Source organism: Mustelus asterias, chromosome 21 (assembly GCF_964213995.1).
Source record: "Mustelus asterias chromosome 21, sMusAst1.hap1.1, whole genome shotgun sequence".
NCBI classification, from domain to species: domain Eukaryota; kingdom Metazoa; phylum Chordata; class Chondrichthyes; order Carcharhiniformes; family Triakidae; genus Mustelus; species Mustelus asterias.
The window spans coordinates 80,557,414-80,572,766 of NC_135821.1; the positions used below are offsets into that span (position 1 = coordinate 80,557,414).

At 47.0% G+C, this 15,353-nt stretch overlaps 1 protein-coding gene across 1 annotated transcript; it reads left to right on the top strand.

Annotated features, from left to right (window-relative positions):
- Positions 1–470: 470 nt before the first annotated feature.
- Positions 471–11,736, top strand: LOC144508916 (testis-specific serine/threonine-protein kinase 3-like). Its single transcript, XM_078237130.1, has 2 exons — positions 471–615; positions 11,069–11,736. Exons 1-2 carry the CDS (start codon positions 471–473, stop codon positions 11,734–11,736), a joined length of 813 nt encoding a protein of 270 aa, XP_078093256.1.
- Positions 11,737–15,353: the final 3,617 nt, after the last annotated feature.

The following is a 15,353-nucleotide window of genomic DNA, read 5'->3' on the forward strand; positions in this document are numbered from 1 at the left end:
GGGTTTTGGATTTTCAGAGAAACATTATGGGGCTGTTTGAGCAGTGACTCAGGCCCGGGGTTTGGAAGCTGCTTTTACTTCAGTTCAAAGAGAAAGCTGAGGGGATAGCGAGAGGGAAACTTCCAAACTAACTCAGCATCAGACAGGAATGGAATCAAAATAACTGATCTACAAAAGTAAAGGATTTTGGTTAAGACTTTTCAAATCATGAATATTGGCAATATCTGTTTCAGCAAACAGCACAAAGTCTCCTTAGTAACAGGGAAATTATGGCATCATAAAGGAGTCACATTTATCCCTGCTGAGTTTATTTTGCCTGGGTGCAACACACCCAGGATTGCTATTTTTTTATATAATGTCCGATTTTAGAAATAAGATAGGAAGCCGAGAAACATTGTTTAGATTGCGTGGAACTGGATAAATTGAGGAATGTGATCGCTGAAACTGGTAAAGAAAGTGGATGAGAAGCAATGGAAAAACTGCTGCTGTCCAAAGGATATCAACTTGGAAACACGATCGGGGAGGGGACTTATTCCAAAGTGAAGGAAGCTTACTGCCGAAACCAGCAGAGGAAAGTAGCCATTAAAATCATCAACCGACAGACAGCACCAAAGGGTAAGATTTCATTAACACACTCCCCCGACACAGCCAGGAGCAATAAGCCACTTCCACCATCCCGACTCAATACAATCTTTCACACATTATTGTATCCAGGATTTAGAGAATCAGTTTCCCAGCTGATGATGTGTAGCCATTATCCGAAGAAGCAGATTCCACATTTCATCCACAGCCGAGTCTGACACGGCTGCAGGTTTCATTGGTTGGGGTGTTATTTCAGAAGTTGAAAATAGTTAGCAGGGTTTACAGATTGCATGCAGAATTGGATCAATTGGAAGCGAAAGATTTGTCACATTTTACCTGGAATATACTCATCCTCCAAAAGCACCAGATAAATTCTAAATCGTTTCCTCCAGTACTTGGAAACCTCCAGAAAAAGCAGCTAAATGAAGGATTTCTATTTCGGCAGAGTAGGGTGCCTTTATTTACTCCGAATCCGGTTCTAAAAGGACCTCCTGGTTTTAACTAGAGTCCATTTTTAATACATCTCTCTGCAGGTTTCTCGAATTCATTGTGTTTCGGTGAGTTGCCCCCACATTCACTCTGTAAAAACATTCCATTCGCTTTACTGCAAACATGCGCTTGTGTTTGATCGACCTGGGGCTGATTGGGTGTAAAATGCACAGGTCATTTTTAGAGAGGTTTATAAAATGATGGAGGGGATAGATAGAACATAGAACATAGAAAGCCACAGCACAAACAGGCCCTTCGGCCCACAAGTTGCGCTGATCATATCCCTACCTCTAGGCCTATCTATAGCCCTCAATCCCATTAAATCCCATGTACTCATACAGAAGTCTCTTAAAAGACCCCAACGAGTTTGCCTCCACCACCACCGACGTCAGCCGATTCCACTCACCCACCACCCTCTGAGTGAAAAACTTACCCCTGACATCTCCTCTGTACCTACCCCCCAGCACCTTAAACCTGTGTCCTCTCGTAGCAACCATTTCAGCCCTTGGAAATAGCCTCTGAGAGTCTACCCTATCCAGACCTCTCAACATCTTGTAAACCTCTATCAGGTCACCTCTCATCCTTCGTCTCTCCAGGGAGAAGAGACCAAGCTCCCTCAACCTATCCTCATAAGGCATGCCCCCCAATCCAGGCAACATCCTTGTAAATCTCCTCTGCACCCTTTCAATGGCTTCAACATCTTTCCTGTAATGAGGTGACCAGAACTGCGCGCAGTACTCCAAGTGGGGTCTAACCAGGGTCCTATAAAGCTGCAGCATTATCTCCCGACTCCTAAACTCAATCCCTCGATTAATGAAGGCCAGTACGCCGTACGCCTTCTTGACCGCATCCTCCACCTGCGAGGCCGATTTAAGAGTCCTATGGACCCAGACCCCAAGGTCCTTCTGATCCTCTACACTGCTAAGAATGTTACCCTTCATATTATACTGCTGCTTCATCCCATTGGATCTGCCAAAATGGATCACCACACACTTATCCGGGTTGAAGTCCATCTGCCACTTCTCCGCCCAGTCTTGCATTCTATCTATGTCTCGCTGCAACTTCTGACATCCCTCCAAACTATCCACAACACCACCTACCTTGGTGTCGTCAGCAAACTTACCAACCCATCCCTCCACTTCCTCATCCAGGTCATTTATGAAAATGACAAACAGCAAGGGTCCCAGAACAGATCCCTGGGGCACTCCACTGGTCACTGACCTCCATGCAGAGAAAGACCCCTCCACAGCCACTCTCTGCCTTCGGCAGGCAAGCCAGTTCTGGATCCACAAGGCAACAGCCCCTTGGATCCCATGCCCTCTCACTTTCTCAAGAAGTCTTGCATGGGGGACCTTATCGAACGCCTTGCTGAAGTCCATATAGACCACATCCACCGCTCTTCCTTCGTCAATGTGTTTGGTCACATTTTCAAAGAACTCAACCAGGCTCGTAAGGCACGACCTGCCCTTGACAAAGCCGTGCTGACTACTTTTGATCATACTAAACTTCTCCAGATGATCATAAATCCTGAGTGAACATTCAAAGACTATTTCCTCGGGTGGATGGAGCTATTACAAGGGGGCATAACTATAGGGTTCGTGGTGGGAGATAGAACATAGAACATAGAACAGTACAGCACAGAACAGGCCCTTCGGCCCACGATGTTGTGCCGAGCTTTATCTGAAACCAAGATCAAGCTATCCCACTCCCTATCATCCTGGTGTGCTCCATGTGCCTATCCAATAACCGCTTAAATGTTTCTAAAGTGTCTGACTCCACTATCACTGCAGGCAGTCCATTCCACACCCCAACCACTCTCTGCGTAAAGAACCTACCTCTGATATCCGTCCTGTATCTCCCACCACGAACCCTATAGTTATGCCCCCTTGTAATAGCTCCATCCACCCGAGGAAATAGTCTTTGAACGTTCACTCTATCTATCCCCTTCATAATTTTATACACCTCTATTAAGTCTCCCCTCAGCCTCCTCCGCTCCAGAGAGAACAGCCCTAGCTCCCTCAACCTTTCCTCATATGACCTACCCTCCAAACCAGGCAGCATCCTGGTAAATCTCCTCTGCACTCCTTCCAGTGCTTCCACATCCTTCCTATAGTGAGGTGACCAGAACTGCACACAATATTCCAAATGTGGTCTCACCAAGGTCCTGTACAGTTGCAGCATAACCCCACGGCTCTTAAACTCCAACCCCCTGTTAATAAAAGCTAACACACTATAGGCCTTCTTCACAGCTCTATCCACTTGACTGGCAACCTTTAGAGATCTGGGGATATGGACCCCAAGATCTCTCTGTTCCTCCACAGTCTTCAGAACCCTACCTTTGACCCTGTAATCCACATTTAAATTTGTCCTACCAAAATGAATCACCTCACATTTATCAGGGTTAAACTCCATTTGCCATTTTTCAGCCCAGCTTTGCATCCTATCTATGTCTCTTTGCAGCCTACAACAGCCCTCCACCTCATCCACTACTCCACCAATCTTGGTGTCATCAGCAAATTTACTGATCCACCCTTCAGCCCCCTCCTCTAAGTCATTAATAAAAATCACAAAGAGCAGAGGACCAAGCACTGATCCCTGCGGCACACCGCTAGCAACCTGCCTCCAATCCGAAAATTTTCCATCGACCACCACCCTCTGTCTTCGGTCAGACAGCCAGTTACCTATCCAATCGGCCAACTTTCCCTCTATCCCACACCTCCTCACTTTCATCATAAGCCGACCATGGGGGACCTTATCAAACGCCTTACTAAAATCCATGTATATGACATCAACTGCCCTACCTTCATCAACACACTTAGTTACCTCCTCAAAAAATTCTATCAAATTTGTGAGGCACGACTTGCCCTTCACGAATCCGTGCTGACTATCTCGGATTAATCCGCATCTTTCTAAATGGTCGTAAATCCCATCCCTAAGGACCCTTTCCATCAATTTACCAACCACCGAAGTAAGACTAACCGGTCTATAATTACCAGGGTCATTTCTATTCCCTTTCTTAAACAGAGGAACAACATTCGCCATTCTCCAGTCCTCTGGCACCATCCCCGTGGACAGCGAGGACCCAAAGATCAACGCCAAAGGCTCTGCAATCTCATCCCTTGCCTCCCAAAGAATCCTAGGATACATTTCATCAGGCCCAGGGGACTTATCGACCTTCAGTTTATTCAAAACTGCCAAGACATCCTCCCTCCGAACATCTATTTCCTCCAGCCTATTAGCCTGTAACACCTTCTCTTCCTCAAAAACATGGCCCCTCTCCTTGGTGAACACTGAAGAAAAGTATTCATTCATCACCTCGCCTATCTCTACTGACTCCATACACAAGTTCCCACTACTGTCCTTGACCGGCCCTAACCTCACCCTGGTCATTCTTTTATTCCTCACATAAGAGTAAAAAGCCTTGGGGTTTTCCTTGATCCGACCCGCCAAGGACTTCTCATGTCCCCTCCTAGCTCTCCTAAGCCCCTTTTTCAGCTCATTCCTTGCTAACTTGTGACCCTCAATCAAGCCATCTGAACCTTGTTTCCTCATCCCTACATAAGCTTCCCTCTTCCTTTTCACAAGACATTCCACCTCTTTTGTGAACCATGGTTCCCTCACTCGGCCATTTCCTCCCTGCCTGACAGGAACATACCTATCAAGGACATCCAGTATTTGTTCCTTGAAAAAATTCCACTTTTCATTAGTTCCTTTCTCTGACAGTTTCTGTTCCCAACTTATGCCCCCTAATTCTTGCCTAATCGCATCATAATTACCCCTCCCCCAATTGTAAACCTTGCCCTGCCGTACGGCCCTATCCCTCTCCATTGCAATAACAAAAGACACCGAATTGTGGTCACTATCTCCAAATTGCTCTCCCACAACCAAATCTAACACTTGGCCCGGTTCATTTCCCAGTACCAAATCCAATGTGGCCTCACCTCTAGTCGGCCCATCCACATATTGTGTCAGGAAACCCTCCCGCACACACTGCACAAAAACTGCCCCATCCAAACTATTTGACCTACAAAGGTTCCAATCAATATTTGGAAAGTTAAAGTCCCCCATGACAACTACCCTGTGATCCCCACACATATCCATAATCTGCTTAGCAATTTCTTCCTCCACATCTCTATTACTATTTGGGGGCCTATAGTAAACTCCTAGCAACGTGACCGCTCCTTTCCTATTTCTAACTTCAGCCCATATTACCTCAGTGTGCAGATCCCCCACGAAGTGCCTTTCCGCAGCCGTTAAACTATCCTTGATTAACAATGCCACTCCTCCACCTCTTTTACCAGCTTCCCTACACTTAGTGAAACATCTATACCCCGGAACGTCCAACAACCATTCCTGTCCTTGTTCTACCCACGTCTCCGTAATGGCCACAACATCGTAGTCCCAAGTACCAATCCACGCCCCAAGTTCATCTACCTTGTTCCGGATGCTCCTTGCATTGAAGTAGACACACTTCAACCCACCTTCCTGTCTACCAGTACCCACCCTTGACCCTGATACCTTCCCCAATATCTCACCACCCTCACTGACTTCTGGACTACAACTCCCTTTCCCACTCCCCTGACAAATTAGTTTAAACCCCCCTGAAGAGCCGTAACAAATTTCCCTCCGAGGATATTGGTGCCCCTCTGGTTCAGGTGCACCCCGTCCTGTTTGTACAGGTCCCACCTTCCCCAGAACGTGTTCCAATTATCCACGTATCTGAAACCCTCCCTCCTACACCATCCCTGCAACCACATATTTAACTGCACTCTCTCCCTGTTCCTCAACTCGCTATCACGTGGTACCGGCAACGTACCAGAGATGACCACGTTTCGTCTTGGCTCTCAGCTTCCAGCCCAGCTCCAGAAATTCCTGCTTTAAATCCCCGTCCCTTCTCTTACCTATGTCATTGGTACCAATGTGCACCACGACTTGTGACTGTTTCCCCTCCCCCTTCAGAATCTGGAAAACACGGTCTGAGACATCACGGACCTTGGCATCCGGTAGGCAACATACCATCCGTGAGTCTCTTTTGCTGCCACAGAACCTCCTATCTATCCCTCTAACTAACGAGTCCCCAATAACTATCGCCCTCCCGCTCTCCCCCTTTCCCTCCCGAGCCACAGAGACGGACACAGTGCTGGAGATCCTCTCACTGCGGCTCCCCACTGGTATGTCATCCCCCTCAACCGTATCCAAAGCGGAATACTTGTTGCTAAGGGGAACGACCACCGGGGATCCCTGCACGGACTGCTTCCTCCCAGCCCCTCTCACCGTCACCCATCTGTTTTCAATCCTCGGAGTAACTGTATTCCTAAAGCTTGTGTCTATGGCCATCTCTGCGTCCCTGATGATCCTAAGTTCCTCCAACTCCAGCTCCAGTTCCCTAACACGGATATAGGAAGGATGTCCGAGGTAGGTTCTTTACTCAGAGTGGTTGGGGTGTGGAATGGACTGCCTGCAGTGATAGTGGAGTCAGACACTTTAGGAACATTTAAGCGGTTATTGGATAGGCACATGGAGCACACCAGGATGATAGGGAGTGGGATAGCTTGATCTTGGTTTCAGGTAAAGGTCGGCACAACATCGTGGGCTGAAGGGCCTGTTCTGTGCTGTACTGTTCTATGTTCTATGTCACAAACCCGGGCTCATCTTTCAATGCAGAAAACAGCTCATTGGGGAATTTTACAGAAAAATGGATCTTTACCCAGTCTGCAGATTTACTGAGAATGATTGAATAGCGCATAAAAGAGATCTAAAACTTCCCCTGATATCAGCATCATTATTTATTCTATAATCGGATAGGTCACAGTTAACAAATACATTTGAATTGAATTAGGCAGCTTGATTTACACAGTGAGTGAGTATTTTGGGTTTTGAGTTGTAAAGGTCAGGAGGGTTAAGGTTGGGGTAACAGCAATAAACCTGCCCCCAAATCAGAAATGCTGCAAAGACCAGTTCCTGCTGTGAATCCTTAAAAATGGAAAAATAGAGGAACAGGATTGGAAACATTGATCCGAGCAGATTAGAGAGGGAGTAAGATTAGCCAAGAGAGCGGAAGGGCTTTGGCTCAACGGGCTTAGGAGGAAACGGGCGAGGGAGGGTAGGTTTAAAGAAAAAAAAAATTTTTTTTTGTTTTTCAACTTTTAAATCTTAGTTCTTTCCCTGTGGAATCTGAGGAAAAAGGGCATTATGAATGTGAAGCCAGTTTGCTGTTCTCAGTGCCGGATGTGGGAGTCTCCTAGCCTCCCAGAAGTGCATATCTGCGCTGGGTGCATCGAGCTGCGGCTCCTAAGGGACCGAGTTATGGAGCTGGAGCTGCAGCTCGAGGACATTCGTCTGGTCAGGGAAAACGAGGAGGTGATAGATAGGAGTTATAGGCAGGTGGTCACACCAGGGCCACAAGAAGCAGGCAAGTGGGTCACAGTCAGGAAAGGGAAAAGTCAGGTGGTAGAGAGTACCCCAGTGGTTGTGCCCCTTAAAAATAAGTACTCTTGTTTGAGTACTGTTGGGGGGGACAGCCCACCTGGTGGAAGCAGCAGTGGTCGAGCCTCCGGCGCAGAGTCCGGCCTTGTAGCACAGAAGGGTAAGGAAAGGAGGAGGAAGGCAGTGGTGATCGGGGACTCCACAGTGAGGGGGTCAGACAGGCGTTTCTGTGGAGGAAGTCGAGAAACGCGAATGGGGGTTTGTCTCCTTGGTGCCGGGATCAGGGATGTTTCTGACAGGGTCCAAGAAATCCTTAAGTGGGAGGGAGAGGAGCCAGAGGTCGTGGTGCATACTGGTACCACTGACATAGGCAGGAAAGGGGAAGGGGTTATGAAAGGAGAATATAGGAAGTTAGGTAGGAAGTTAAGAAGAAGGAACGCAAAGGTAATAATCTCAGGATTGCTGCCTGTGCCACGAGACAGTGAGGGAAGGAACGGAATAAGGTGGAGGATAAATGCATAGCTGAGGGATTGAGGTTCCTGGATCATTGGGACCTCTTTTGGGGCAGGTGCGACCTGTACAAAAAGGATGGGTTTCACTTAAATCCCAGGGGGACCAATATCCTGGCGGGAAGGTTTGCTAAGGCTACTGGGGAATGTTTAAACTAGAATGGTTGGGGGGTGGGAATCAAAATGAGGTGACTGGGAGAGAGGAGGTTAGCTTAAAAATAAAAGGGGCTCGTAGACAGTGTGAGAGGGAAGATGTGCAGGTGACAGAGAAGGGGAGCACTCAGACCGTAGGGTTGAGATGTGTTTATTTTAACACAAGGAATGTAGTGAACAAAATGGATGAGCTTAGAGCGTGGATCACTACTTGGAAGTGTGATGTGGTGGCCATTACAGAGACTTGGTTATCTCAGGGACAGGACTGGATACTTCAAGTGCCGAGTTTCAGATGTTTCAGGAGGGACAGGGAAGGAGGAAAGAGAGGTGAGGGAGTGGCACTGTTGATCAGGGATAGTGTCACGGCTGTAGAAAAGATGGATGCCACAGAGGGATTGTCTACGGAATCTCTGTGGGCGGAGGTTCGCAACAGGAAGGGGTCAATAACTTTACTGGGTGTTTTCTATAAGCCACCCAATAGTAGCAGGGATGTGGAGGAGCAGATTGGGAAGCAGATCCTGGAGAGATGTGGTAATAACAGAGTGGTCGTGATGGGAGATTTTAATTTCCAAAATATTGATTGGAATATCCCTAGGGTCAGGGGTTTAGATGGGGAGGAGTTTGTTAGGTGTGTTCAGGAGGTTGGTAAGTTGATGGAGAAGATCCTGAGAGGCAGGATTTATGAACATCTGTATGATCAGAAATAGCCAGTTTGGCTTTGTCCAAGGCAGATCATGCCTTACGAGCCTAATTGAATTTTTTGAAGATGTAACTAGAGACACAGATGAGGGAAGAGCGGTAGATGTAGTTTATATGGATTTCAGCAAGGCGTTTGATAAGTTGCCCCATGCAAGGCTCATTGAGAAAATGAAGGGGCATGGGATACAAGAGGACATTGCTTTGTGGATTCAGAACTGGCTTGCCCACAGAAGGCAAAGAGTGGTTGTAGATGGGTCTTTTTCAGCATGGAGGTCGGTCACCAGTGGAGTGCCCCAGGGATCTGTTCTGGGACCCTTGCTCTTTGTGATTTTTATTAATGACCTGGATGAGGAAGTGGAAGGATGGGTTGGCAAGTTTGCTGATGACACAAAGGTTGGAGGTGTTGTGGATAGTGTAGAGGGATGTCAGCAGTTTCAATGAGACATAGATAAGATGCAAGACTGGGCGGAGAAGTGGCAGATGGACTTCAACCCAGATAAAAGTGTGTGGTGGTTCATTTTGGCAGGTTGAATAGGATGAAAAAATATAATATTATGGGTAAGACGCTTGGCAGTGTGGAAGATCAGAAGGATCTTGGGGTCCGGGTTCATAGGACGTTCAAAGCAGCGTTGCAGGTGGAGGCTGTGGTTAAGAAGGCGTATGGAATACTGGCCGTCATCAATAGAGGAATTGAGTTTAGAAATCGGGAGATAATGCTGCAGCTGTATAGGACCCTGGTCCGACCCCACCTGGAGTACTGTGCCCAGTTCTGGTCGCCTCATTACAGAAAGGATGTGGAAGCCATAGAAAGGGTGCAGAGGAGATTTACAAGGATGTTGCCTGGATTAGGTGGCATGCCTTATGAGGATAGGTTGAGAGAGCTAGGTCTTTTCTCCTTGGAGAAGCGAAGGATGAGAGGTGACCTGATAGAGGTGTATAAGATGTTGAGAGGTATTGATAGAGTGGATTCTCAGAGGCTTTTACTCAGGGCTGAAATGGTTGCCACAAGAGGTCACAGGTTTAGGGTGCTGGGGAGTAGGTACAGACGAGATGTTAGGGGTAAGTTTTTCACTCAGAGGGTGGTGGGTGCGTGGAATCGGCTGTCGGTGGTGGTGGTGGATCCGATAGGGTCTTTTAAGAGACTTTTGGATAAGTTCATGGAAGTTAGTAAGATAGAGGGTTATAGGTAAGCCTAGTAGGTAGGGACATGTTCAGCGCAACTTGTGGGCCGAAGGGCCTGTTTGTGCTGTAGCTTTTCTATGTTCTATGTTCTAAGTGATTATAGAGAAAACATCAGATAGTGAAAGGACCAATGATAATAACAGGAAACTATTTAAGAAACTTGATCGATCTGAAGTAAAAGTGTGAATAGCTGGAGAGTTCTGAATTAGAAACAGGGAAAACTGGGCGGCGGGGGGGGGAAGAGAAAATATTCAATTTAAACATAAGTTGAGGGCAGTGTGGAGAGGGTTAAGATACCTGCCCCACCCCCCCCCCCCCCCCCGCCCCGCTGCAGACAAACTGAAGCTAATCCAAATCCCAATATTTAAACCTCCAAACTCCGTCAGCCATTCAAAAAGTGAGATCATAGAATCTCGACAGTCCTGGAAAGGCCATTCGGCCCATCGAGTCTGCACTGACTCCCTGACAGTGTCTGCCCCAGGCTCACCCCCCACCCTATCCCTGTGATACCCAGTGCCTCCAGCCTGTACATCGTGGGGATGTGGAATGGCAGCTGCGTTATTCCTGTGGCTTCTCACTCCGGCAGCCAGACAGACACAGGGACAGTAAATGTGATCGAAACCCCAGTTATATCTGAATCTCGAAGATGAAAATGGCATTTGAGTTTGAATTGATGAAGCGGTATCAATAACTGAAGCATTTCCGTTTTATGGTGATGCTGTCTTTGCACACAGACACAACACAGACACACACACAGAGACACAACAGACACACAGACAGAAACACAGACACAGGCACGCACACAGTCACGGACACAAACAAGGATACAGACACCCACAGAGACAGACACGGGACATGGGCAAGATCAGTATTTACCATTAAACTCGGTAACTCTTGTCCTGGAATTGGGGAGGGTCTCTCTGGAACAGTGCTCTGTTCTGTTCCAAATAAAACCAGCGCTTTAATAATATTAACCGCGGAGGATAAGAACCGGCTTCAACCTGTAAATATTCACTTTCCAATTCTAGATTTCATCCACAAGTTTCTCCCACGAGAGCTGCAAATTGTACAGAACTTGGATCACAAAAACATCATCAAGGTTCACGAGATCTGGGAGAGTGACGATGGGAAGATCTGTATCATTATGGAGCTGGCGGAGGGCGGGGATGTTCTGGAACACATCAAGAAGGAAGGAGCTTTACCTGAACAACTGGCAAAGAGTTTATTCCGCCAGCTGGTAGCAGCAATCAGATACTGTCATGACTGCGGCATCGCCCACAGGGACCTCAAGTGTGAGAACACACTGCTGGATAAAAGCTTCCACGTCAAGTTAGCAGATTTTGGCTTCGCCAAGGACTTTCGCAGCGGCACCGCCGAGTTAAGCAAGACGTTTTGCGGCAGCACGGCTTATGCTGCACCCGAGGTTCTCCAGGGAGTGCCCCACGAAAGCATCAAGAGTGACATTTGGAGCATGGGCATCGTGCTGTACACAATGCTCTGCGGACACTTGCCTTTCGATGACTCGAACATCCCAAAGATGCTTTGGCTACAGCAGAATGGGGTGGTCTTCCCCCAGAACTTGGAACTGAGCCGACAATGTCGAGATCTTGTCGGGAGACTGCTGGAACCCGATTGTGGTCTGAGACCTCCCATCCAGGAGGTTAGCTTCCATCCATGGTTAACAGACAGCCAATAAACATGAGAATCAACTTGCTGGTTTGACATTTTTGAGACAGTTTGTGGCGAGAGTGTTCAGGGGGCGAGTACTGGCTGCAAGAAAGCAGGCATTGGCTGTCAGGCAGCTCTCTGATGCTAAACCAGCCACTATTATCCAGCTAAACATCCTAACAACATTGCAATTAGCTTCAGTGAATATTTTCTATCATATTATTTACCATTAAAAGTCATCACCGACTGGGCTGATCATTCATACAAGTTACAGATAAAGGACAGATAGGTAAACCGGGGAAAGGCAGCAAGGAAACTTCTTTAGTAAAAACCCTCGCTTCTTTATTTAAAAAAAATACTTTGTCAAAGTTCAGCGCAGGGGATGTCTATAACCACAAACACACAGATCACTTAGCTTCTAAACATTCGCAATAATCCTTCAACTGTAATGGGGAGGAATTAAGAGGGAGGAGGTGTCAGAAGATACGGACACATGGGATTGAGGGTGATTTAGTGGTTTGGATCAGGAATTGGCTAGCTGTAAGAAAACAGAGGGTGGTTGTTGATGGGAAATATTCATCCTGGAGTTCAGTTACTAGTGGTGTACCTCAAGGATCTGTTTTGGGGCCACTGCTGTTTGTCATTTTTATAAATGACCTGGATGAGGGCGTAGAAGGATGGATTAGTAAATTTGCAGATGACACTAAAGTTGGTGGAGCTGTGGACAGTGCGGAAGGTTGTTGCAGGTTACAGAGGGACATAGATAAGCTGCAGAGCTGGGCTGAGGGGTGGCAAATGGAGTTTAATGTGGAAAAGCGTGAGGTGATTCACTTTGGAAGGAGTAACAGGAATACAGAGTACTGGGCTAATGGTAAGATACTTGGTAGTGTGGATGAACAGAGGGATCTGGGTGTCCATGTGCATAGATCCCTGAAAGTTGGCACCCAGGTTGATAGGGTTGTTAAGAAGGCATAAGAACATAAGAACATAAGAAATAGGAGCAGGAGTAGGCCATCTAGCCCCTCGAGCCTGCCCCGCCATTCAATAAGATCATGGCTGATCTGACATGGATCAGTACCACTTACCCGCCTGATCCCCATAACCCTTAATTCCCTTACCGATCAGGAATCCATCCATCCGCGCTTTAAACATATTCAGCAAGGTAGCCTCCACCACCTCAGTGGGCAGAGAATTCCAGAGATTCACCACCCTCTGGGAGAAGAAGTTCCTCCTCAACTCTGTCTTAAACCGACCCCCCTTTATTTTGAGGCTGTGTCCTCTAGTTTTAACTTCCTTACTAAGTGGAAAGAATCTCTCCGCCTCCACCCTATCCAGCCCCCGCATTATCTTATAAGTCTCCATAAGATCCCCCCTCATCCTTCTAAACTCCAACGAGTACAAACCCAATCTCCTCAGCCTCTCCTCATAATCCAAACCCCTCATCTCCGGTATCAACCTGGTGAACCTTCTCTGCACTCCCTCCAATGCCAATATATCCTTCCTCATATAAGGGGACCAATACTGCACACAGTATTCCAGCTGCGGCCTCACCAATGCCCTGTACAGGTGGATCAAGACATCCCTGCTTTTATATTCTATCCCCCTCGCGATATAGGCCAACATCCCATTTGCCTTCTTGATCACCTGTTGTACCTGCAGACTGGGCTTTTGCGTCTCGTGCACAAGGACCCCCAGGTCCCTTTGCACGGTAGCATGTTTTAATTTGTTTCCATTGAGATAGTAATCCCATTTGTTATTATTTCCTCCAAAGTGTATAACCTCGCATTTCTCAACGTTATACTCCATTTGCCATATCCTCGCCCACTCACTCAGCCTGTCCAAATCTCTCTGCAGATCTTCTCCGTCCTCCACACGATTCACTTTTCCACTTATCTTTGTGTCGTCTGCAAACTTCGTTACCCTACACTCCGTCCCCTCCTCCAGATCATCTATATAAATGGTAAATAGTTGCGGCCCGAGTACCGATCCCTGCGGCACGCCACTAGTTACCTTCCTCCAACCGGAAAAACACCCATTTATTCCGACTCTTTGCTTCCTGTCGGATAGCCAGTTCCCAATCCACTTTAACACACTACCCCCAACTCCGTGTGCCCTAATCTTCTTCAGCAGCCTTTTATGGGGCACCTTATCAAACGCCTTTTGGAAATCCAAAAACACCGCATCCACTGGTTCTCCTCCATCAACCGCCCTAGTCACATCTTCATAAAAATCCAACATGTTCGTCAAGCACGACTTTCCCCTCATGAATCCATGCTGCGTCTGATTGATCGAACCATTTCTATCCAGATGCCCTGCTATCTCCTCTTTAATAATGGATTCCGCATACGGTGTGTTAGCTTTTATTGGTAGAGGGATTGAGCTTTGGAGCCATGAGGTCATGCTGCAGCTGTACAAAACTCTGGTGTGGCCACACTTGGAGTATTGCATACAGTTCTGGTCAATAGATTCGAGGGGCTTTAGATTGGTTTCACTGGTCGGCGCAACATTGAGGGCCGAAGGGCCTGTACTGTGCAGTTATGTTCTATATTCCACTGATTTATTTACAAACTAATGATTATATTAAACCTCCAAAATTCCTGTTGGATTCTCAGGGTAGGATGTCGGGTGTGGTCACATTTCTTTTCCATACTGGGTCATCATAGAATCCCCACAATGCAGAAAGCCATTCAGCCCATCAAATCTGCACCGACTCTCCAACAGAGCATCTTACCCAGGCCCACTACCCCCCATCCCCGTAACCCCACTAATCCACCTAACCTGCACATCTTTGGAGTGTGGGAGGAAACCGCAGCACCCGGAGGAAACCCACGCAGATACGGGGAGAACGTGCAGACTCCACACAGACAGTGACCCAAGGTTGGAATCAAACCCTGATCTCTGGCACTGCGAGGCAGCAATGCTAATAACCACTACTGCTTAGCATGTTCGAGCAGAGAAACCACACAGACTCCGCTCAAGAAGACACGAGTTTAAAATATACATTTCTGCACATTTTTTCAGGGTGAATGTGCTGAATGAAAGTCGCCAAATATAATTCACATGCCTAAAAATTTTAAAGTCAATAGCGATTGTTTTCAAAAGGTTATTATAGGCGGAAAGGATCAGATGATGTTCTCAATAAACAAGATATCCAATCAGACGCAGCCTGACCCAGGGTATCTTTCATTTCTGGCTGAAATACTCCCACTTGTGCTAAAAGCCAGCAATCCCTGACCTGTAACAATATGCTGTGTGTATAGATAGCATTGCTTAACCAGAAACTAGTATCTGCAAGATGAGGGCACCCAGAGAATGGAGAACCTGTTGAATAGGGAAATATATTCACTCACATGACTTCATAACCAGAGTCAGATTAATAGGTTGTGGTGGTAAGATTACAAGTTTCATAAGTTTTTTGTAGTCAATGGGGTCCTTTCATACTGTGGAGATGCCGGCGTTGGACTGGGGTAAACACAGTAAGAAGTTTAACAACACCAGGTTAAAGTCCAACAGGTTTATTTGGTAGCAAAAGCCACACAAGCTTTCGAGGCTCTAAGCCCCTTCTTCAGGTGAGTGAGAATTCTGTTCACAAACAGAGCTTATAAAGACACAGACTCAATTTACATGAATAATGGTTGGAATGCG

Excerpts from the sequence above, each read along its gene's own strand:
- LOC144508916 (XM_078237130.1), top strand. The coding sequence starts at position 471 with ATGGAAAAACTGCTGCTGTCCAAAGGATATCAACTTGGAAACACGATC. Across the intron at positions 616-11,068 it reads CCGACAGACAGCACCAAAGG|ATTTCATCCACAAGTTTCTC; the intron begins GTAAGATTTCAT and ends TTCCAATTCTAG.